At 38.7% G+C, this 26,657-nt stretch overlaps 1 protein-coding gene across 3 annotated transcripts in view; it reads right to left on the bottom strand.

The window, feature by feature from the left end:
• The window catches only part of igf2bp2a (insulin-like growth factor 2 mRNA binding protein 2a), a 63,203-nt gene that overhangs the window by 16,034 nt on the left and 20,512 nt on the right, over positions 1–26,657 (bottom strand). For all 3 annotated transcript variants that reach the window (XM_079618234.1, XM_079618235.1, XM_079618236.1), the window contains exons 3-9: positions 17,089–17,137; positions 15,524–15,575; positions 9,019–9,082; positions 7,901–8,188; positions 6,379–6,513; positions 6,165–6,287; positions 440–575 (exon numbers count right to left, since the gene is read on the bottom strand). In XM_079618234.1, the coding sequence (XP_079474360.1) occupies positions 440–575; positions 6,165–6,287; positions 6,379–6,513; positions 7,901–8,188; positions 9,019–9,082; positions 15,524–15,575; positions 17,089–17,137 (847 nt within the window). The remainder of the gene's footprint in view (positions 1–439; positions 576–6,164; positions 6,288–6,378; positions 6,514–7,900; positions 8,189–9,018; positions 9,083–15,523; positions 15,576–17,088; positions 17,138–26,657) is intronic.

The raw sequence follows: 26,657 nt of genomic DNA, 5'->3' as shown, positions 1-26,657 counted from the left end.
TCATGCGACGGTGTAAACTAGAACGATGATGCTATTGTTACAGTATTTGCTCTGTCTGTGGCTTCACCTCCCTCAGGCACAGGCAGTGACGTCATGTGTGTAAACAGGGAGAATGGTGTACATGTGCGTGCATGTCTGTGTGAGCGGCTGTTGACAGGATGCGTTCTCCTTATGCACGGCAGGGAATGAACTGACTCAAGGCTGTTTCCTATAAACACAGTCAATAACTGAACACAAGCAAACAGACAAGCCGTCTAAAAGCCTTGTAGTCTACAAGACTCTGACTCAAGGCTGACCACGTTTGACCAGCATTTTTTATGTAGAACATATCAGTGTTTCTTTAAGTTAAATCTGAAAAATGTCATATTGATTATAACATCAAAGACAGTGGATTAAAATGAAGTGTGAAAATCCTGTCATCAAAACCGCAAACACTTACGTTAATAGCAGCAATGTCATTCTCATAGGCTTCCCTCAGCTTCCTCATGATCTCCACTTCAGCCCTACAACAGGCCTCGATGCTCCCTTTCACTATAATGGTTCTCTCTGGATTATAAATAGTTAAATCCTGTAAACTGTGGGAAGAATGGACCAAGAGAAAAAAGAGAAAAAGCAGAGTAAAATTACTGGTACATATTTAAGAAACACACAAATTCCTCCTGTCAGATTGGAGCAGTGTTTGAATTGAGGGCATTTTTAATGATTAGTTATTATATTGTGTATATGATGTGACCATATTGGTATTGACTTCAAGCACTACTATTTTGGTTTTCAAGGACTACAATCCGAGATTTCACTTATCAAACAATATCTTTACTATTTTTCTAAGGATTTTTAAGGTTTTCCAGGACTTAAATGTCAAAAAGTCAAATTCAAGTACTTCAAGTACCTTGTATGTGACATGTGACATGTGTCAATATTTTTTCTATTATTATTATGGTAACAATAAGGTTTCATATGTTACCATTAGTAAACTACATTATTTAACATGAACTAACAACGACAAATACTTCTAAAGCATTTTCTTAATCTTAATTTCGACGTTTACTAATAATTTTTTTTTGAATTAAATCGTATCTAAATCGCATTACCCTCATTTACTTTGTATTTAGTTGCAGTCTTTTCAGTTCCCCCTGGTGTCCGGTCATGTCTATGTTAGAGTTTGTGTTATGGTCGCCTGACTGTTTGGATTTCCCTTTAAGTGGATCATTAAAGACTTTTGAAACTTGATCATCATCATCTTCTTGTTCTTCCTTTAACCTTGTGTAACAGATGACCGGACCACAACTAAATATGGACTATGCAGCTCAATTCACTGCTTTAGCCTACCGAAGCCTTCATTTTTTGGAATTTTCTCTGGGGAGGGTCTCCGGCCTTCATCGGTCGTCCCCCAGATGTGGTCCGTCCTCCCTCCCTCGACTCCACAGTGGGATGTCGTCACTGCCAGGCTCTGAGTCCGCACCATTGACCTATCACCATCATCGCCGCCAGGGGATCGCCGTCATTCACACGTCACCATTCATCCGTCGCCATTTCTTGTCACCATCCCTTTACCGCCGTCTCATCCACCTCCAAAGCCCCCACCGTCCCTCCCTCTTCTCATCTTCTGTTACGGCCTGAGGTCACGCCTTTCCAGTGGGGGCTGTACGGTCACACTTTAGTTGACATGGAGATTAATTTGCACAGATGTTAATCATCATTACCCTCATTTGCTTTGTATTTAGTTGCAGTCTTTTCAGTTCCCTGGTGTCCGGTCACGTCTACGTTAGAGGTTGTTATGGTCTGTTTGGATTGCCCTTTAAGTGGATCATTAAAGACTTTTGAAACTTGATCATCATCGTCTTGTTCTTCCTTCAAACTTGTGTAACAGCTCATAGTTAGTTGATGTTTAACGTCTCCTACGTTGTCCTCGGTCGCTCCGGCTCCACCGCAGTTTCGGGGTCCCTGCCTCCGCTCGCTCCCATGAGCCGTCAACTCCACCTTGGCCCTCCAGACCTGCGGTGTCACCCTGACTCCGTGTCTCCTCGGATCCATCTGGGTCTCCACCACGACCGGCTCTGTCGCAGGAGATTGCATCACTGTTGCATCACTGGTCCTTCCTCCCAGGCCTCCACCATGGCTCCTCTCTCCTGCGACTCCGCAATGGATCAGACCATTACACTGGCTGTTTGCTGGGTCACTGTCTGGTTACTCCTGCTCTTGGCTCCTCCCACCCTTCCACTCCCCCATGGACTATTGACGTCCTCCACCAGAGCCCCTCCCCCCCTCCTCAGATGGACCTTTTTTGCTTGCGAGGACGTGTTTTGGTTTTGTTCCTGTTTGCCTGCGTCTCCTGTCATTTGAACTAGTTTCCCAGTGTGTTTGAATAATGATTCCGCTCATCTGATCTGTTAATTATCTTATTAGCTCTCCGTAGAGCCCTGCACGGGCCTCAAATCTAGGCCCTAGCCCGGCCCTGGCCCGAGACGCTCAGGCCCTAGCCCGGCCCGTGTCCGACAGCTCATCATAATTATCAGCCCGAGTCCGACCCGAGCCCGTTTTTTTTTTTTTTTTTTTTTTTTATATAGGCTACATGTAGCCTGGTCTAGGGCAAACTAACTATTTGCAGCCATTAAAATAGTTCCGTTTTGTTAGTTATGTTTCTTTTCATTTCTTTATTAAGTTGATTTAGACAAATGTTCGGTTTCTTTTTGTTTTTTTTATTGACGACCAAGCAGCCGACAGCGAGTTAAACATGTTTGATCCATTTAGCGTCTCAAATCAACACTTTACTTGGCTACAATAAAATCCATAAAACACCTTAAGCATATCACACATAGACAGTTATAGTTTAAACGTTTATTATCATTTTTTAAAAGCTGAGGCAAACTGCTCTGCTGCTCACAGTCGCAACAGTGCTCGCAAACGAAATGAGCTATAGCCTATAAACAAATCAAATAAATGGCATTAAATTAAAAACAAACATGCACATTATCTTACCTCAAAAATCAAGTCTTCACTACAGAACATGACCATTCTTATTTCCAATAGTTTCCAACAGACTGATGAAAATAAAGTCGTTTTCAAACGAAAGCCAACAAGACAGCCCCTAACATGGCTAAGAACAGTTTCTTACAGAGCATCGTGAAGAAAAATCACAGCATCCACAGTGGAAGGTTTTAATCCAGTCAGCCCGAACTATCTTGAACTATTCCAGCTGCGCTGAAGTCAGGCTCGCTATACTTCTGCTGCTGGCGGGGACACTAAAAACAGCGAGCTGGTCGCGCAAATCTTGGGTCGCGCCGCCGGGAAACCTGTGTGCGTGCGTGTGTGTGTGTGCGCGAGCGCGAGCAGACTGTCATGTGTCAGTCATATGTCAGTGTGATAGGTTTAAAACGTCTTTCTATGTTTGTTTTTCCATCGTCAACTTCTCATATTTAATTTGAATACATGTCAAAAATAGGCTATAAAAAGAAGGATAAGCCTAAAACAGGCCCGAGGCCCGGCCCGCGTGTGAACTATGACGTGAAAATTGGCCCGAAGCCCGGCCCTAGGGGCGTAAATAAGTCGGGGCCCGTCGGGCTCGGGCTGAAATGCAGGGCTCTAGCTCTCCGTATTATCTAAGCTCTGTGTCTCCAGAGTTCATTGTTCGGTGCCCCACTACTTGATTTGAAAAAGGGGGAAATATTTAGGGGGATTTTTATTATTATCAACGTCATGTCAATAGCAACATAAGAAGAAACAAAATGTTACCCTGCTACTTTGCTTATTTAAAAAAAAAAATATTAATAGTATTACATTTTCCATTTAATTTCAATTGATTGTGTATAATACCGGTAATTTATTATACAGAGGTACTGTATAATGTCTGATCTCGCTGAATGCACAATGTAGGCACAACAACCACATTGTAGCGACAATGACATCCGGCCAGCTGCTTGTCAAATTAGTAAATCGTGATTCTCGCAAACACTTAATTCGTTGTGTGAACAGACTAGAGCTTTGTCTCTTTCTCCCATTTCAACACACACACACACAAAGAGACACGTAACATGACACCCACATGTCTTCACACAAAGAAAAGGACTGCTACCATAGTCACTCTTAAATGTAATAAATATATCCCTTTTTGTGTTAAGATGTGTTTATAAACCATAGGAAAACATATATATGTCCTAGTGTAACATTAATCGAACTTTAAATGTCTATAGTAATGCATAATAATCAAACGTTGTATTCCTATAACCGTAACCTGATGTGTTTGATATCATTTTAAATCTTGAGACCTAACGGAGTTGAATCTCGATAATAGACTGCAATGATATGATTATTACTATATGAATCCTTTTCAGTCGTAGAAATGACTAAGCCCAAAGCTCTGTCATAAATCTACACAGCCGGGGGTCTTCTCGACAAGACAAAGAAAGTTTCCCGCTTTCGAAACACTGAAGGTTATTGGCTACTCGCACCAAACGAAGGCGTGACCCATACAGTCTTTAAAAAGAGAGCCAAAGCTCCTCCGCTCTCTGCTCTTACTGCCTTCATCACTGCTTCGTCATGTGAAAAGTCTCCGAACTCCTTTGGGAGTCTCCGTCTTCTTTTATTTTCTTTATCTAAAGTTTCTTTTGTTTCATTTTCAAATTCGCCTTTGTTCGTTTCCACCTACGAGTCAAACGAACGAAGCCTGAATTCCTTCACTTTCAAGGAGCCTTCGAATTCTCCCGCGACCAGCGCGCTCGGAAACACGAGGGAGCACGTGCGCGAGAACGCGCCCTGCTCGGGGACTCACGAGAGAACGCGCCTCAGCACGAGAACGCACGCTCCCCTACTCAGACTCATACACAAACAACTTTGCAAGTATTAACTCCCACGAGTTTTAATGTTTTAAGGTTGTTTCGGTGTTGGCTCTCAAAGGTCTGTGATTTTGCTATTCTATGATCATTCGTGATCCACTCTCTCACTCTCCAAATCTCCCTCTCTCATCTGTTATCCGTTTTGTCTTGTATTGTTTAACTGTAAGTTATGTACATAGACGTATAATCAGTGTATATTGTGTAGTTTTGCATTTATTAAAACATATATTCAAGACTGTGTCTGTGAAAAATGCTTGTAAAAACACAAAAGTCAATGAGATTTACGACCCGAGCTACCAGTGCTCAGTATTTACTACATTGAGTAGTTTTAATTTTATAAACACCGGAAAATTAATGTTCCCGGCCGGAAGTTAATGTTTCTTGGAGTTTATAAGGAGGGATAGCTTTACTGAGAGGTTGATGGGTGATCTTTGATGGTCTTTGCGGGACAAACACCTATTTGATCATTACATGAATTTCCCTTAAAGGTTATCTCATAATCGAAATTAAATAAGATTATTGATATATGAATGAGGAATTATAAGACGTTGTGATCGATTATTCATATATTCATATAATCTATACATTTTCAATTTCGATAATTTAATGTAACTGTAATATGCAAAATATTAATCATATTCATGATTAGTTATTAAAATTCCCTATGGATCATTTGAGTTAATTCATACGGACCCAGAGTCCGAGGCATTTACCTTACAACATCTTCAAAATATGGTAAGGACTCTAACCATAAAGCATGAGTTAACTGGACCACAGAATAAGAGAGACCTGTGCCATGTCATAGAAAGACAAGATGTTTGCTCTGTATCGTTGCTGTGTTGTTCTTGTGCTGAATATCCTATTGCATTCTTCTCTGATTCCACCTGGAAGGAAGTGGAACTATGTAGAGAGCAAGTTTTTTGAATCCGTATTGATGAGCATTGGTAAATAAGGCTGTTTTTTAGAGGGACAGCTAAGCAATGACGTCAGAACTGCTGGTTAGGGTTTAATTGGGTGACTCACTTCCTAAGCTATCTGTGTGACTGGCACACACTTTATTTCTGGGAAATACTTAAAACCACCTGTACACTAATGCTCTGCACCAGATCCTAGCACTCAGCAGCCCATTAAAAGGTCACATCATATGTTCAGCTCATGTTATGATCAATATCTTGAAAACAAAACAGCATTACCTATCAAAACAAGAGCTACAGCTTTAATTAAAAAAGACAAAACATAATAGACTTTAAAATAACAGCCACAAAAGCAAAATAATTATGAGCTTCCATTGTTTTCACCTGCTGAAAGCCATCAAACGTAACAGACACTCACGAGGAGATGGTTATCTTGGTCTCTGTCTCTTCTTCAATCTTCTTCAGGTTCCTGCCCTCCTTCCCGATCAGTCTTCCAACCAGACTGTTGTGGGCCAGGATCTTCATAGGAATCTCCTCAGTTCTACAGAAGCAAAAACACAAGTTGACAATTACATAGATGCATTTAAAGAACACCGCAAAATTAAAACAGACTTCGGAAGATTCAGACTTACACTTTTGTGTCATCAGCCTCTTTCTGCATGATGTCCATGATCATCCGGCACGCGGCGGAGCAGCCCTCAGGAGTCGAGTGGATGGTGATGGGCTTCTCTGCCGCTCCCGCGTTCTCCTTACGATGGATGTCCACCCTAACAGGACGGGAACGTGACCATTCAGCAGCGATTGATGGTCACAACCAGATTTGATGAATAAAAGTGACATTTTCAAGATATTTCATGTCCAAAATATACTGATGAACTTATCAATGGATAGTACACATTTTCTGTGTACCGTACTAATATCATATATAATGTAAATTTGTATTTAAGCAATTCTATGTACTGTACAGTTTGGAATCAGCAAGTTTTTTTGCATTATCAAGGGCTTAACATCTTGCGCCAGTGTAAAAACTATTTTGCCGTTAAAATAATACTGTCAGGATTTACTAAAGACACGCAGTGAAAAAATTGCGCTAAAAGGGCGTGGACAGTCATTTTTGCGTCTGAGATTATTGTATATGCATTTGTAGGAGTTTCCCTTTCAGACACAAAATTTATGAGAGGAGAGTATTTAAATGAATCACGCAAGGTGATTTACTAAGGTATTCAATTTACTGGTATTTGCACCATTATCTATCGCTCAAAAAAGCATGTCTTAGTCCATTTTGCACCTGTGTTGTTAGTACTTCACCCGCTTTGCTTGTTTGCGACTCTACGCTAATTTGCGCTGCTCTTGGTAAATTTCATTAGACATTAGGGAAATGATCCGGCAGCATCTGTGTTCTGTAATTTGTGTCATAAGTAGATCACGCACAGTACTTTCCACTCCCATCTGCGCTTTTATGTAATTGCGCTCTCATGCCTTTGCCATGATTAGTAAATCTGGCCCTAATACTTTTATTAATCAGAAAAGCATTACGTTTATCAAATGTGAGAGTAACAGCATTTATTTGAAATAGAAACCTTTTGTAACATTATAAATGTTTTAACTTCAAACAATATTCACCATTATGAATATTATTTTTAATATTCACCAAACAATCCCGGAAAAAAAAAATCCACAAAAATATTAAGCAGCAAAACTGTGTTCAACATGGATAATAAGAAATGCTTCTTTAGCAGCAAATCAGCATATTAAAATGATTTCTGAAGGATCACACTAAAGACTGGAGTAATTATGCTGAAAATTAATTTGCCATCATCACAGGAATAAATGACACTTTAAATTTAAGTGTTTCATTTAAATTTAAGTATTTAATTTAATTTAACAAATTACAATTTAAATTGTAATTTTTTTCACTGTTTTAGGTTAAATACAGCCTTGGTGGGAGACTCCTGTAACAAAAAAAAACAATAGTACAGAACCCAAACTTTTGAACGGTAGTGTATATCACATTTGTAATTAATAAATGTATTATATAATTATACAAATACATTTATTACAATTAAAACATTACAATTAAAACATAATTGTATTTATATTAATTGAGGTCCACAAAATGAACTCTTATTAACCACATCAATACATCACACTCACTTAGACTGTGTCTGTTTGGTGATGTTTTTGATTGTGAGACCCTCCTTGCCAATGATGGCTCCCACAAACTGTGTGGGCACCAGCATGCGCAGCGGGAAGTCTGGCTGTTTCTGTCGGAGCCCCAGGGAGCCTCCAGAGGTCCCGGGCTGGGAGTCCTGTTCTCGCGATGTCCTTCCACCCCGGCGATTCCGGGTTGCAGGCAGAGGTGGAGCAGCATCCATATCCAAAATATAAGACACTTTAAAGGAGTAATCCTCAAACGTCTGTCCTGTTAACTTCTCTACAGCGCTGAAGACAAGGACGGAGAAAATGATTAGTGGAATATAATGACAGTGTAAAGGTAAAGAGTTTTGGCCTTTTTTAATTAAAAAATCAGGGCTGGCAGTATGATGGTAAATACCCAGTGACAGTTGTGTCAACCAGTGGAGGTTCTGCAGAAGATGAGGTTCAATGCAGACAACTTCACTGCACCAATATCAGCTGATACGCATGTATATGTAGCTGCTATTTTACAATGGTGTCAAAAATGTCTCATCATTTATAATCACAGTTTTGAGTGTTTTAAACTACATAATGTATAGCAGTTTTTGCACTCATTTCAGACTTATTCATTTTTCGCAAAAAAATAAACAAAACTAAAAACAAACAAACAGATGAAGTCTCTTTAATTTTAGTATAAATGTCACGAAATGTAAATACACAGATATTACTAATTGATTGTGTAACATTTTGGGATAACATTTCTTTAGGAAAAATGTTTATATGTACACCATTAATGTGACAAAATATTTAATTATGAGTCACTTTATATCACAATGGTGGTGTATGTTATGATGATATAGTTACTTTTACTGAGTACTTTAAGTTCCTTAAATATTTCCATTAAATTAAGATGAAATTAATGTGTTTAAGCTTATATGTTTAATAAAATTTATACAATAATAAATATTTTATATTTTAAATATTACATATTTACGTAAATATTATTAAACAAAATCAGCAAATATTACAGCAAAAGGTTTTTGACATACCATTACCATGATACATTTATTTATACTCTTACATATGATTTTGGTCATATGAATAATAAATAAAAAACTTTATTCTTAAATTCTTACATTTTAGCCTCCTCTTTTGTTGAGTACGTCACATTCACCACTGCTGTTTCTGTATCAGTGTTAACTGCAAAAAGAAATGAAATCAGGTGAGAGAGGGAGTGAGAAGTCAATATTTAGAAACAAAGAGCTCGGTCATATTCATAAGCATATGAGACTGCAAGCTTTTGTATGAGGTGCATACACACAAACAAATGCAGTTTTACACTAGTGCTGTGAAGAGCCACTTGTGCACTTCACAAGAGAAGCACAAAGCAACCCTGACGACGTCCATAGATCAAAGCTCTGTGCATCATCTAAATACAGACACAATGAGCGCAAGACCCTACACTTCAAGAGTTCATGCTGCTATACACGTCCAACTGCCAACTATAGCACTAACAACTATACACATACAACTCAGGACCAATGTCTTGAAACACATAAAACAGTGGTTTTTCATTTATCAAAATTTTTCTCTCTCTCTCTCTCTTTCTCTCTTTCTCTCTCTCTCTCTCTCTCTCTCTCTCTCTCTCTCCCACCTCACTTCCTGTCCACTCTATACTATCTATCTTATCATAATAAAGGAAAAAATCGGCAAAATTAAATCTAACAAAAATAAATAAATAAAAAATAAGTCTTGATTCCGAAAAAACATGTCGTTTCTTTGACTGCACAGTTGAGAAACGCTGTGTTAAAAGGTCAAGCTGTATTATACTTTCTGAAGACTGTGAAATGGGACTAAATGAAAGCTGTTCCACAATACAACAATTCCTCATTGCAATAATTACAGACAGAAGCCACTGCAGAGACAATGTGTATGTGTATGTGTATCTGTATGTGTATCTGTATCTGTATCTGTATGTGTATGTGTATGTGTATGTGTATGTGTATGTGTATGTGTATGTGTATGTGTATGTGTATGTGTATGGTGTTTTTAAGCGGAAACCCTGCCTCTTTATTGATTAGATGGAGTTGTGTGTCAATAGATCTAGACAGTCTGTCTGAAGGAAGTTGAGTGGGATGGCTGGGCAGAAATCCAGAGCTTCACACATGAAGAGAACCACAAAGCCTCACTATAATGCAGCTCAAGCGATCAATCTCAGAACCAATGAGTGTCACCAATGAAGACACATCAATAGGCCCTGAGAAAGAATGCTATAATAGCTTGATTATACCTCTTCTATTACAAGCATTTTTAATTTCTGACTTTAATTAAATTTTACTTTAAATTAATTTTTATATTTTTTAAGGGCATAGAGTATAAGATATCAGAAGGATAAACTCTACTGATATTTACTGCTTATTAATATTTGATTATTACATAAAATATGACAAACTCTCAGATAATTTAACTTTTTAAAAGGCAAAATTAGTTCTGTTGCAACATGTCCCCAAAAACGTAATATTCTTTTTGAATTAGTAATTAATGATTTTAGTAAAAAATGTCATTCACATGTATTGAATGTTTTAGGATAAGATTTATACTTGACTGTTACACCCCATGAAAACCATTCAAAACTATTGAAGCCAACATAAATACAAAGAGTGCATTTTTAAGAACTCTGCACATGCGTTTTAAACTAGATTTACAAAATATTTATCTTTTCTTTATAGTGGACTATCATTCTGGATATCACTGACACGTTTCCTAAGATGAGAGATTTATTAGCCGTTTCTCAATGTCAAGGAAGGATCCTCGGAAGCCGGAATTTCGAGGATGCTACGTCATCGACATCCGTCGAAGGACTGTTCCAATAGAGAGCCTAAGTCCCTCCCCTTCCGGTCGACCACCATGGGACCTTATTTCGGAAAAATATTGTATGGTAGTCAATGGCGAGAGACAACAAATATTTTGATCTCGTTTGAATTGTGCCCTGAATTACACATATGATGTTTGTCAATTTAAAAGATACATTTTAAAGTCAAGAAAGTCGCAGTTTGATGTAAAACTGTTGAGGTATAAGACTGTGAAAATACGTAATTACAAAGACTACAAACCCAGAAGGCGCACATGCGACGTCATACCTTTTCTCTCAATGAATGAAGATAACTTTACTGAAGCTAACGTCTGTCATTTTTTCTATAGTCTTACATTATAATCCTAACGTTACGCCGTCATGCCTGACTCGTGTTTTGAGCCAGAATACACACATACGAGCAACGGATCTTGTGACGTAGGCTACATAGTGCGAGACGAGAGATGTAGTTCATCGAGCGATTTTCACATACAACTAAACGTTACTCTTCTGTTTTATGACAAACTGCGACTTTCTTGACTTTCATATTTACCTTTTAAATTGACAAACATCATATGTGTAGTTCAGGGGACAGTTCAGACGGAATAAAAAGATAAGTTATCTCTCGCCATTGACTTCCATACATATTTTTTCCGAAATAAGGTCCCATGAGCCGGAAGCGGAGGGGCGGGACTTAGGCTCTCTATGTCGAGGATCCTCAGAATTTCAACCAAGGGCGGAGTCCTTCGTTCGGAAAATAATAAATTATATACTGTCTATGAAAATATCCCATATACAGGAAAGGGTGCATATGTGTAGACTTCACGCTCTTCGCGCTCTCAAATCGCCCACAATCCTATGCGCGCAGCTTTGCTATCTTGTTTTTAAAAAAATACAATATGTCGGACGTTAGCGGAGTCGGAGCAATAACGGGGCAATATGCTTTTAAATGTAAGTATATTTACGTTACCATACATTTGTTATAACCGTCATATAAATACAGTTTAACGTTTAAATGCCAGTACAAATTACTACCGTATTGATATTACAAATTATGTTATGGCTAACCTGTCATTTTAACAATTGTTAGCTTGTTTGCCGTCACCGGCATTTCACATATTTTACCATTGCATGTGATTTAACAGCTAGAATGTTGCTATGGACGCAGTTCTGTTCACTCAGGCAATACAATCATTTTTAAATCAATAAACTCCTTTTTAAATCAATATTTTGTCTCAAATTATTGATTTATTATTATTTATTTATTTTGTTAGGTAGGCAGCCATGTAATAAGTGGGATAATGTATAGCGAGCCAGTTTTTACAGCGAATACAACCCTTTTAGGTTTATTCAAGACCCCTCCGCTTCGCGTTAGAGTTCGCGGGGTTTCACTGACGGACGCAATGACGTGCACTTGCTAGAATGTTCCATTTACGTGTTCTCTCGAATCCTAAAGAGGATCCTCGCCTAGCCTCTGAAGGAAATGACTTGGAAGGAGTATCCTTGACATTGAGAAACACCTATTGTCTTGATTATGAGCTACATAAAAGGTACAAACATTGCACAGTGAACAGAAACTTGTGAGAGCCCTTTGCATTTACACAGGTGTCTGCATCTGATATCAACATACAATGACAGATCATGTAAAGCACCACTGTACCAATAAGTTAACACACTGTGTGTCATCAATTACAAGTGGTCACAGGAGACACATGTTAAGAAGGGAGGGAGGGAGAGAGAGAGAGAGAGAGAGAGAGAGAGAGAGAGAGAGAGAGAGAGAGAGAGAGAGAGAGAGAGAGAGAGAGAGAGAGAGAGAGAGAGAGAGAGAGAGAGAGAGAGAGAGAGATAGAGAGAGAGAGAGAGAGAGAGAGAGAGAGAGAGAGAGAGCGAGAGAGAAAGACCACAGGCGCCTACATTTACCTCCCTATTACCATGCTGCTCCTCCCTGAAAACACACACACTACAGCTGGAGCCTCGCCACACTCTCCCACTTCAATCCACACACTGCTGCGCCATCACACTGCTCATTTCAGCCACAGTGTTCATCCCTCTCTCCTGCACTGTCTGTCTGAGACTTCTTCTCAATCACACTCAGTCTCAAGAGCACCCCTTGCTCTTTTGGGAAAGACAATTACAGAACCTCACAACTGAGACGCCTCCACTGGCAGCATGTGCTGATGGGATTTAAGTTTGGATAACATGTGATCTAAATGCACACATTGTCTCTGTAGTCCATAGTCTGTTAGCAATTTAAATTCATCCACACACGGGTATATCAGCAAATGTGCTATTTGACAGTCCCCAATAGAAAATACTAATTTATATATATATAAGGCTAATGTTTTATGAGCAGGGAAGAGTGTCTTTTATTTGTCGTCCAGTCATAGCCAATACGGTCCTAAATAGCCTGTGAGTAGCACTTCATAATTTTGTCCAAATGACAGAAAAAACTGAGCGCTTACAAACACAATGTGATGCACTTACTGGTTCAGATGCGGCCGTTCTAATGACAGACAAAACATGTATGTCCAAATTCTCAGAAATTTGCAGGTCAAAAATGTAACCTTGTAACCTCGCAATTTGAACTTGATTTTGGTCAAATATGACCCTGGACCACAAAACCAATTCTTCCATTGACGTATGGTTTGTTAGGATAGGACAAGCTTTATCCGATATACAACTATTTGAAAATCTGGAAACTGAGGGTGCAAAAAAATGTAAACATTGAGAAAATCGCCTTTAAAGTTGTCTATTTATGTTCGCGATTGTGCTGCATTCACTCACAAAAATAAATGTTTTTTATTTACGGTTGGAAATTTACACAATATCTTCATGGAACATGATCTTAACTTTAATATAATAATCCAATAATTTGGACCCACACAATGTAATGCAGTGCTAATTTTGACTGGTTTTGTGATCCAGGGTCACAAATGTTAATAAAATAATGAAACATGCAAATGTCTGTCTGACCATATACAAAGCCACAATATCAACTTTGACAACACAATATTTAATTATTTTAAAAAAATTGTGTTTTTTTCCTGAAAAGTAACGGGTTTAAACGTATCAGGTTTCCGCTCAACAACGATGATATGAATGTATAAAAGAAAGTGCATTTTTATATGCTGTAAGTTAGTATAGGGATGTCAAAACTCAATACTTTATAAAATAATTTGTGTGCATGCTCTGCTTATGCTTCATGGTAATGCAGCTTTTCAAATTCACCTTTTTTTGAGTGAATGTAAATGAACAGACCTGCCATTATCTATTGTCGTAAAAATATTCAAATATTTAATATTAATAAAACAAATGAGAAAAAACTCTGCACGTCACTGTTTTATTGAAATATGTACATTCATATTAAATAATTAAAGGAACGAGTTCAATTGCATAATATACGAATTTTGACCTTAATAGTCACTATTTTCTTTCTTAAGGTCTTCACTATTTTTGAAAAACTATTTTGTCTTTACTAGTTTATTTAAATGGTCCTACAAAAAATATTTAATTTGTAAATATTTAATGCAGTCTTTCAATTAATATAAGATCATACAAGCAGCAAGCATGGTAATAACAAAATCATTTAAATTAGTGGTGCACGATATATCGGCCGCCGATATGGTCATTGTTTCACACATCGGTATCGTTCCGATGTCAAAATAGGGCCGATGTGAACAGGCCGATTATCATTCCTGTGTATTTGACGTGCGTGTGGGGGCGGGGATGTTTGTTTTTGCACGAGCGCATTTCAGCTGTGAACAGCGCTCGTGTGGGGCGCGCGCTTTACAGAGGGTGCACCCTTTATCACGTCTCTCGTCAGAGCGAGGGGAATAACTGATACTGTGGGAACCGTTTTTATGTGTGGTGCGTATGTAACGGAGGCCAGCTAGTAGTTGCTGTGCGAGTAAAAACCTCAGTCTTTAGCCTCCTTGTTAGAGTTTTGACGATTCTATTTTAGAAACTGTTTCTATTTTTCTGCGACGTCGCGCTGGAATAACAAACACAACGTGTGGCAATGATAATCTCAGGCACTGTTTATGTGCTTTATTTAATGTTAAAAGCGTGTAATGTGACTTTTAATATAATTTAGTGCTCCCAGCTTTGTAGCTGTAAAAGCAACAATGGATAACTCACCTCAGATCTTGAAATTAAACAAATGGAAACAACAAGAACGTTCAAACTGAAGAAACAAATGTATTATTTGACAAAGATTGTTTAAGTAACTCAGTAGCCTATGTATTTGAATACTGGTGTAATATTTGTGAATTTGATTATGTAGCTACTTGTCCATTTTCTTGCGATTGCCGTCAAGATTACTCTCTGGTGCTGTGCACTTGACGCGAGAGCCCATCAACACGCTGTTCTGATTGGCTCTGGGTTTTGATTGATTTGTACACATCTCAAAGTCACGTCATGGCTAGAGTGGACAGACTAATTATTTGTCGCTGGATCTTATCGCATCGCGTCTGGTACACACAGGTAAAGGTGCCCAATATCAGTCATTACTGAAAATAAATTACAAAAGTTAAAAAAAAAAGTCTTTTGGAAAATAGCTCTTTATTTGATTATCATAAAAATGTGTTTTCTATACAGAGATATCGACATCGGTAAATATCGGTATCGGCCATAACAGCAATATTAATATCGGTTATCGGTATCGGCCACAATATTCACATCGTTGCATCACTAATTTAAATATTTTTTAGATGGAATATAGCATGTCAGACAATGAGGCACTGCTTGAAATGTCAATTAACCAAATAGAAAATACAATGGCAAGTCTTTACCTTGTTCCACATTTTCTACAGTACCATACTGTGCTAACAGGCCGTCCAAAACCTGCAACGAGAAGACAACAATCAGTTAAACACAATCAGCAAAACATATAAACACATAAACACCCGTCCTTCGGATGAGACGTTAAACCGAGGTCCTGACTCTCTGTGGTCATTCAAAATCCCAGGATGTCCTTCGAAAAACAGTAGGGGTGTAACCCCGGCATCCTGGCCAAAATATGCCCAGTGGCCTCTGTCCATCATGGCCTCCTAATCATCCCCGTATACTGATCGGCTTCATCACTGTCTCCTCTCCACCAGTAAGATGGTGGTGTGGTGGGCGTTCTGGCGCAATATGGCTGCCGTCGCATCATACAAGTGGATGCTGCACATTGGTGGTGGTTGAGGAGATTCCCCCCTATGTAAAGCGCTTTGAGGTCTCAGAAAAAGCGCTATATAAATGTAACGAATTATTAATTATTATTATTATAAACTGTTTTTAGATAGAATACTAAAAAATAGGAGAGTTTGAAAATAAAAGGAATGCTTCACCCCAAAATTTAAATAATATTCACTATTATGGCAAATGTCAAAATCTGTTACTGTTAAGAATACCTGTACACAGACTGTTGGTCAAAAGTTTAGGGTAAGTAAGATTTATAATGATTTTGAAAGAAGTATCTTATGCTCACCAAGGCTGTATTTATTTGATCAAAAACAACAATGTGAAATTTTAATTAAATATAACTTTCGGTTTTAATATATTTTAAAAATGTATTCCTGTAAAGGTTACTCATGAATCAAAAATTACTCATGTTAAACATTTCTTATTATTATCAATGTTGAAATCAGTTATAAATCATGCTTAATATTTTTGTGGAACCCATGATACATTTTTCTCTGATGAATAGAAAGTTTAAAAGGTCAGCATTTATTTGAAACAGAAACGTTTTGTATCATTATCAATTTCAGTTTCATTTAATGCATCCTTGCTGAATATAAGTATTTAAAAAAATCTTACTGAACCCAAACTTGGTAATGGTAACTACCAAAAAATGGTAATGTGGCTCTTGCCTTTTCATAGTTTTGTTAGAGAAAAAGACTGAATTTGTATTATTCAATGATATTCTGTAGTTCTACCAAAGCTTATCCAGATTCAAAAGTGATGTGCAAATGTCACAAAAAAATGGCCTTGGCATAAAATATGAACACCGTTTTTTTACACAGTGAGCCACTAAACTCAAGCAATGCAGAATACAGAGGCACAGTGTCCACATACACGAACGAAGTGTGTGAGAGCGTGTAAGTGGGCCAGAGCTCACTGTGATGAATGATGATGTCATCAGGATTTACAATCGGGTCACCAGGGGCTGAACGCTCTCCAGACAGATTCACATGGACTGAAGAGGAAGTGTATTTGTGTGTATGGGCGGAGCTTCTCTAATGCATCGTCAGTTAGAGAAAGAAAGCGCTGCAGCCCAGAGAAGAACAGACAGAGTCCTGCCACACACACACACACACACACACACACACACACACACACACTGTTCTCCCTGCCTGAGCAGTTACACACTCACCTCCCACTGGAGATGAGGAGGAATGTTCCGGATCTGAATCTTCCGACTCCTGCAGACACAGAAAGAGAGCGAGAGAGACAATGAGACAAAAAAGAAAGTGAAAGAGAGAAAGGAGAAATCAGAAAACAGAAGCGCAGCGATATTCGGCGTATGGGTGCTACAGCGTTAAAACATACAGGCTTCCAATCAGATCCAACAGGGACTAAACAAACACTTATAAAGATCAAAAAGAAAAAATGTCCAGGGGTGCTCAAGGAGTTCAACATAAGGAAGTTTTTTTGAAGGTGCTCTTTGGGGTGGGAATTCAACAAAATGTAATAGAAAGAAATCCAAGGCACTCTTCTTTGGAAATATATAAAAGCCTTTAATTAGATTGGCTATTTCATAGTAGAAAATTTGAAAAACAAGGGGGGAAAAACAACCCACGCGTAGCGGCACAATCATCCTTCTTCACCCTGAATCAATGATTCTTACACACAGAAGTCCTGTATGACACATTTCATATATTATCATTTTTATAATATATGAAATAATATATAATCTAAAAGAGAACCTAAAAAAATAAAAATAGAAAAGACTGGCCCATATCGATATGGTCACCGATATATTTGTGCATCCCTTTCGGGGCTTTTTTTTTTTTTTCATTTAATTTTTTTTTATCAAAGATTGCAGTATTTTGAAACATATGAAGTCATTACCAAAGTCTTTCTGCACCAAGGTAAAATTGTCTCAAATCACAGCTCAATGATTTATTGTGGGCAACTGTCCAATGACACATGCTCAGAAGGGAGAGAGAGAGAGAGAGAGAGAGAGAGAGAGAGAGAGAGAGAGAGAGAGAGAGAGAGAGAGAGAGAGAGAGAGAGAGAGAGAGAGAGAGAGAGAGAGAGAGAGAGAGAGAGAGAGAGAGAGAGAGAGAGAGAGAGAGAGAGAGAGCCGGTCCCTCATTCACAACTTTGCACCAGAGCGACTCATCTGTGTCTGTGCTCCATCATTCGTCGAGTCCGACGCTACCCAACAAATTCTGAGAGTTCTGTACCGACACCAAAGCCACACAAACCGCTCCACCACAAGCTGTTAACAACTACATTAAAATGAGTGGAATCGAGCTGGCCAGAGGAAAGAGATTTAAAAGAGCAGTGAGAGAGGCAGAACGAGATCTGCAGAGGCACTTTCACACTCCGTTCATTAGGGCTCTTCTCCAGGTACACTTTGATAAGACAAACGGATAACAGTGAAACGCAAGAGGTTTAACAAAGATGTGCCGAGCATCATCTTTCACCGTGCCCGAAAGTAAGAGATTAATCTCATTCATCCAGAGTGCACTGAAAACACAGTAAAGCTGCCCTGGCTGACACATTTTTTTTTATTGCACACTTTGCAATACTCTAGTGAGAGAGCTGTGCTCTACGTGGAATGAAACACACACACAGCTCTGTAAACCATGACATTTTCTCCACGCCGCTCAAACCTTCTCACTGCCTCAGTCCCTTCAGCTTCGGCTAATGCTGTGGCATGCTAACTGTCAATTACTCTAAGCTTCTTGATAAGGGGCAATTCCCCATTTTCAGCTAGCTCAAACCTCCACCATCCCTACAGCGGACATGAGCAGCACCTCTTGATAAGCTAATTGCTCTCATTATAATCAATGGAAGAGTCCACTGTAGCAAGTTGTGACACCCTTAATTGGCAGACGTGCTGTTTCCATTCATGATGCACTTGTAAGGGCAACTCCAGTCACACTATTATCCCCGTCTGTCTACAAGTAAACAGCTTTTACTTACAGATATTGTATATATTAATTATTATTTTTTGGCCATAAATTGCTGGTCTCTTCTGCTGGTAAATATTGGTTGATCCTGATAAATTGTAAGCAAATCTTAAATATTGTCCACCCCTAATGTATAATAATTTATGAATTGTATACCTAAAGTATAAAAATGAATATTCTGTCATAATTTACTCACTTTCATAACATTCCAGCGGTGGCGCTGCCACTGAGCCAGAGAGAGCGGTTGTCATGTTTAAGTATGAAACACCTTCACAAACAGTCTTTTAAACCACACAGTATCATTATTTGATTTATAAAAGTTTATAGTTCGAATATAAACACAGATGTCTATTGTCTATCGATCAAAATAAAGTAAATCAACTTTTGAAAGTAAATTGGCACTTCAAATAAAGATTGTATCAATTAAATCGTTACACCAGTAGGTGGCGACAAGAGACTTTGTCAAAATGTGTCAGAACCTCTAGAAAATTACACGTTATAATGTTTAGTTGTCTTTTCAGAATCGTGGTCTGAATTTATTCAGAATCGTGCATCTCTACTGTATGACTTTTTTTCTTCTGTGGAACATAAAGAAGAAATTTCGAGAAATGGTCAAATGTTTTTGCCCATACAGTGGAAGTCAATTGTACCAAAGCTGTTTGGTTACCAACATTCTTCAAAATATCTTCTTTTGTGTTTCAGAGAGGCAATAAAGTCATACAGGTTCGGAACGGTGTAAGGGTGAGTAAAGAATGGCAGAATTTTTCTTTTAGGGTGAACTATCCCTTTGATGGTTCATCTAGGCACATAGAACTGTTTCTAATACCAAAAGATGGAAGGTAGATTTGTTTAGGTCTGTGAGTTATGAAGGGGAAAAAAGTACAAAATTTGAAAAAGCTGGATCAGAGGAAAGGAAAGAATAGCAGCAACTGTTCATTTCTCTGTCATGCCTTGTGTTGAGGTTCAAATGCCGACGACACAACAAGTGGATGACGGCTTCTTTTTTTCTGTCTGCTCACTCTCTCTTTCTAACCACCATAACCATCCATGTTCTTTCCCTCTCTTTTGCTCCTCCATCTCTCCATCTTTCCTCCACCCTGCTGGGGTGGAAAAAGTGACAGTGCTCTCCACAACTCTTCAGGGGCTCCTCATTTTCAGCATGCCTGTGGCAGCAGTGGATTACTGAGCCCTTCCTGGACGTGTACAGGCTCAGATGCACACGCCCTGCCCATCACATGAGCATCCTGGCAAACCTCAGCATGAGCATCTCTCTGACTATCTTCAAACTCACAAAAGACATGACCTTAAGGACTTTAAGCTGTCCACTTTTTTTGCATGTGGTCAGTCTCTTGTGGTGCAAGCAACACTGTAAACAATTATATGATCAGGTTATGAGAACTTATGTTTTTACATTGCTTTAACTCATCAAAATACGTTAAGCAAGATTCAACTCAATTTTTAAGTCAGTTTAATGTTATTTAAGTTGAAATGACTTTAAAATCAGTTGATTGTACTTCAAAATTCAAGGCAGCAACTTTTTTTATTTACAGTAAACAAGTTTGAGCCCAACTTGCGTCATTTCTTAATCCCGTTTCCAAATTTCTTTTTTTCCCTCACCGTTCCTATAAATAATGTGCCAAAAAAAGCCCAAAAATGAAATGTACTGGCATACAAAATTGGTTCTGGCAAATTTTTAGAAATGTATTTTTAATGTTTCAGTATCGTAGAGTAGATACTCATTTCGCCTAGTTTGATTTTACTAATTTAATAACAAAATGCATTTTACTTTTTCATACTGTAGGCCTACAGTATATGTTTTGATATGCCTAAATTCGTAGCATTTAAAATTATGTTTTAATGTTTTAACTTATGAAACTTGCAGGATGTTTTAATGGTACAAATGACCTCTTATATGCCAAAAAATCGAGGCAAATTTGATTTCACATGTCATGACCCCTTTAAACAATGTATCGGTTATCGGCCATAACATGAAAAAAATTATAAGTATCAGTCCAAATTTTTAACACTGGTGTATCCCTAAAAAAACACTGAAAAGGTGTATTTAGTGAATAAACAAAATCACACTCAGAGACACGTGCACAGAGAAGCAAAACTCTTGAATTCTGTGCCTGTCACACTCATACGCATGTAATTCCATAAATAAGTTTACACGCAAACACTGAGAGGCAGGATCTGGATCTCTAAGGATCAATTTATGATGTGCCATCAGGAGGGTACAGGTTTATTAGCTTGTTATTTTCGAATCTCTTCAGTGAGTATTTGTTTATATTTATGTGTAATGGAGCTGAACCCAATGCACTTTTGAAATTGGTCTCACAGACCCCTTCACCCCAGTCCAAAACCACCAGCACTAGAAGATGCAGACTGAATGCACTGCTTACCGTATGTTTGTTGAACGTAACCAAGCTGTCTGCTGCTGGTTTAGAAAAGGGTGCCAGACAACTAAATAAAAAAACACGCTTCTCAATTTCTGCCTTTGAATATCTGAGGGTGGCCACGTTCAGTTGAAAAGCTAATATTTACAGCAGCCAGATGCAGCGCACAAGCTAGAAAACCATGTTGGCATACAGATCCTCACATCCGCGTGGATGGTGCGAAGGAACGTTCGCCACTGGAAGCGGCGTGCAGCAGACGGGTCAGAATAGGACCATTCACCTTGGGCCAGGACCTCTCAGACCTGCTAACGACCACCATCTGATCATCCCTGTCAGCCAGACGAAATGTTATTCACCATACATAAATCACTCGGCCACAACGCGGGCACGTGAGCAGGGGCGGATAATTGGGAGTCACACGTGTGCAAACAGAGAACAAACATTCAGGCGTTCCTCATTGGAGAATGAGAAAGAGGTGGACCTCACTTCTCTCTAATGCCCTGGCCGTGGTGGACACAACAAAGACAGAAAGCGGACTCTTATCTGGATCCATGCACAGGAAATGAGCACAGAAAGCCAATTATTAAAAGACTGGCACTGGTTACAATGTCATGTGATAAATTCACTGCAGTTTTGATTTTTAAAAAAGCTAAGAACTGACTCTGGTAATTTTAACCTTTTATGTTATAGTATTGTTTGAATAAGGTTTACAGCTTTAGTTGAGAGAGACATGAACTGTACCTGATATATATATATATATATATATATATATATCCAAATTATCGATATTGAATGAAACTGAAATAAAATCGAAATTGAATAAAAAAAAATATCAATAGCCAGCCCTACCAATTATTGTGGCATCTTTTAAACTAAGCATACTAGTCTCATGAAAGGAGCAAACGTTACGATGCGTAACATCCACAGGAACAAAAAATGCACTCATGCAGAGATGAGACATAGTGGCTCCACTCCATATGGGTGGCAGGACACATAGACTCACACACTCATGAGGGTGTGCAGAACTGACACCAGGCGGCAGCTCGCAAGCCACAGACAGCCAATGTTCCATGTCTGTCCTATACGTCCCACAGTGTGCCCTCATAAAGAGTCAAAGAAGAAGAGCAAAGTTAACAGTTTTAGGAACGGTTTGCTCCCTCCTCAGATGCATGAAATGCGATCCTACTTCAAATGTCTTGTCTTGGGCTGTGAATCTACCCAGACACTCCACATTCCTGGCTTTAATAGTTTTGGATGCACAGGAACTTTAAAAGCCACAATGGGTTTCCCTCAGTCTCAGGAGCCCTGTGATAAATAAGCATCTATGCTTGCAAAGGTCCTGGATTCTGAGAATTTCACAGATTCAAAGAGGGTATTTTGGAAATGTCAGGACGAATGTGGAATTTCATTTAATTGAATTTGCTTTAATTTAGTTCTTGAGAGTCACATGACAGGAATTTCGGAACTCACTTTGCTCTTCGTGATGAAAATGTCAGTTTGTGGCAATGCTCACTTCTACAAATGCTAAATGATGGTGTTGTGACGTAATTAAAGATAATATAAATTGCACAAAAATGTCTGTTTTATCAAAGTGTTAAACAATAAAGTCCATATTTTTAGGGGAATAAAAATTCTCATATTCAAAAACAACATAACACAAATTTATTTGGAAACACAGTCTACTAAACCAGATGTGTTCAACCATGAAGGTGCTAGAGATTGCTAGGGGGTTTGCCAAAAAAAAATGTTTTAAGTGAAAACACTAATAATAATAAGACAGTTGTAGTGTTATGTTTTTCTTCAGGTTTATACTCTACCATGTAAAAGTTATGGGCTCAGTAAGATTATTATTATTTTTTATTATTATTTTTTATACTTTTAGTCATTTTATTGAGTATTTTACCGTATTTTTGATCAAATCATTCAAGAGACTTAATCAAAAACATATTACTGACTCCAAACTTTTGAAGGAGAGTGTACATCCAACAGATGGGAAGAAAAAAGATAATAGAAAGTAGGCTACCATTTTTCCCCAGATATTTTTTGCATTTGCAAATGTCTGTCACACTATCTCCCCCTGGTCATCGTGATTTTATTAAGTAAGACATGTTCCAGGATAAACATATTTTGTTGATCCTGGACCAACATTCCAGTCTGAAAATGTAGCCCTAACCCTATCCCTACCCTTAAACCTAACCCTATCCATAACATATTAGCCCTAAAATCAGAGGCAAATGATATGTGAATTACACCAATGTAGAAGCACCTAACCCTGGTTGTATGCCTAAACTTGACATAAACTGTAAACTTGTCCCTCAAATCTGATTGGTGTATTGGAATGTTGTTCCTAGATCTACAAAGATGTGAAATCAGGTTCATCATCTCCCCCTCACCAAAGTCAAATACACACAATCAGCTAAAATTGGACAGTATAACACTATCAGCATTCAGAGCGCACTAAAAACTGAGGTTAACACCTAAACTAGAGGGTCAGTCCTCTTGTCAGATAAGTTACTGAAGATGGTGCTGCGAGTACTTCTGCACAAATGTTTTGTCTGTCTTGAGATCAACACAAATGACTTCCGCTGTTACAACTGACTGAGCTTTCAGTGTTTCCTGAAGTCACTACAGAACTTCTCACGACAGGAACTAAAACTCAGAACTGTCCAAGTGTCACTGGAACACTTTGTACTTCCCTAACGGCAACAGAACAGACACTTGTAAAAAAAGAAAAGAAGATTATGCCACCTTGAAAATGTTTCCTATCATAGTCACTGTATTTCAAGAATAAATTCAAAGAGAATACCGTGTACTTGAAGAGGCAACACATTTGTTTTGTAATTACTAGTCATCTTTTTAGTATAAACACAATTTACATTTTAAAATCCCAGATGAAGAAATGTGTCAATAATACTCAGTGTAAGGAGGCAAGTAGACGAGAGACAACAGATCTACCGCCAAATAAACATCACAGGGAAAGGCAATGTTTTATACAATGTGCTCAAACGACACCAAAGAAATTCAACATGATGAATGTGTCGCATGTGACAGTGACGTTATAGCTAATGCTCAGGGATTTATCAGTGCAGAAATCATCTAACCATACTGATCTAAACTGCCTTCTGTGCTCTGCCTTAGACCTTAGAACAACACCACCATATACACCCTTTCCCTCTCTCTCTCTCTCTCTCTCTCTCTCTCTCTCTCTCTCTCTCTTGTTTGCTGTCGCTCTCACTCTCAGGGCGAAGGCTAATGAGAATGCAGTGTGTTCACCTGCCTGGCTGAGATCCTGCAGAGGGGAGAAGCTCCTCACGGGTAAATGGCGGCAGCAGTTCCCTGACAGGCCCTCTGCTGCTGTCAATATTCACTCACTGAAACCAGTAGTCAGAGTCATGCTCTTAGGAGCCACTCATGAACTCCCAAACTCGGCTTAAGAAAGAGAACTATATGCAGTTAGAAATGCTTATTACTAGGACTTGAAGTTTTGAGGAAGTAAAAAACGTATTACGTCAGAAAAGGAGTTTTAATCTAGGGTAAAAATGAATCCCGGGTATTCATAAACTGCCATTTTTAATTCAAAACGGACATTTCAGAAGAAAAGTCTATTAGTTAGCATCACTGAATATTACGTGTCATTACATGCCATAGACTGTAAAAAAAGATGGACAGTGTGTCTACACTTCCTTTCACTGTAGAAAAATGAAGCCAAAATATCCCAGAAATGGTAATTTTCCAATTATGTCATTTGGAGCCCGAGTCTCCCCAGTAGTGATCCTGAGAGATGTGGCATCATGGTCCTGCCCATACTCCCACTCGCGCAGACTTGATCGCACAACACAGATGTCAATCATGGCGTTTACACCCCGTTTTTTTAATCGCATCAAATAACTAACTAGAACCAAACTTAATGGAAAAACGAACACTTTAACATATGTCAGTGTGATAAGAACTACCTGAAATGACAGAAAGCATCTTCGGAAGTATTCTTTATTTGAAGTGCAATTGGATTTTTTTTGCGTGACTGGGGTCCCATTTAATTACATGGAGAGGGCGGGGTTTATGACGTATACTGCTTCTGTTTTTTTTAAATGTTTGTATATTTGTAAATGAACAAAAACACTATTAGAAATGCACTCTTTTAAACAACTTCACAATCACTTAAATCACCACCTCACCCATGTATAGTCCCCCCTGCTGCCAAAACTGACACTCAACAATGAAATAAATTTATATAATATGTAGCAACTAGCTACATATTATATTAATTTATTTCATTGTATGAGTGTACTAGCAAGTAGCAGAAGTAACAGATGACACTGACCATGTATTTTTACAGTATACATATCTGTTTACCCAACAGGTTTGCAGAAATTATTGATATTAATACACATGACATATCTGCCATAAAATGGATCTACACTCAACCACAGAGAAGTGAGACAGATCTCTGTGAGCAGTATATTCACTACAATTACAAATATTATGCCTCTAATAATGCTCTCTACAACTTTAAAAGAGGGGAAAAAACAGCAGATACAAACATATAGGGTCCTATTTTAATTACCGGTATTACATGGTCTAAAGCGCACGGCGCAAGTGCACTTAGGGCATGTCCGCCCAGCGTATAGTCTAAAAGGGTTGTGCCTATTCTCTTAATGAGTAAAGGGTGTATTTTGTGCGTAACATGCAAATAAACTAATCAGAGTCTCATCTCCCATTCCCTTTAAAAGCCAGATGTGCTTGCGCAAAGGTGGATCGCTATTTACATGACGGAATTTGATAGTGGAAAGACTGAACGCTTCTCCAGAGAGGAAACAGATCTGCTCGTGCGCGAGGTTAAAGCGCGCGAGCAGACCATCTACGGGACAAGCCAGATTCCACCATATCTTTATGTAGGCTACACAATACTAATCTCTTACATTATAATCCTTTTATTTTTAATATTTGGCATATGTGTGTGCTGTTGCGCGTCCCTGTGTGTGTAATAAGCAGAGTGTATGCGCGCTGTGGACCCGCCTATCGGCTCATATTACTATACTGACTATTACTATTACTGACTTAAGCACAGGTTTCAGTTGGTCAATGGCGCAGTCTATTTCAGTTGCCTCAAAATATCAACGTGCCAACAGTGCGCCTGAACACACCTCGTTTTCAGACCAGCAGCCCATGGGCGCAAATGCATTTGCGATTTAAACAACGTGGCGCAGGACGTGAAAATGATAACTGCGTCGGGCTGAAACTAGCAAAAGACACTTGCATCGCGCCTGGCGCCGCATTGCCAGGTGTATGGTAGGGCCCATTAAGTAAACAATTCAGTCAGACAATAGTGCTACTGCTTTTCATATATACACAAGATTATGTTGTGTATACTACAATTTACAATGCAGTGCTCACTGCTGCAGGCG

Source organism: Phoxinus phoxinus (assembly GCF_949152265.1).
Source record: "Phoxinus phoxinus genome assembly, chromosome: 7".
Lineage (NCBI taxonomy): Eukaryota > Metazoa > Chordata > Actinopteri > Cypriniformes > Leuciscidae > Phoxinus > Phoxinus phoxinus.
The sequence above is the reverse complement of the archived record's forward strand: the minus strand, read 5'-3'. Positions and strand labels throughout refer to the sequence as shown.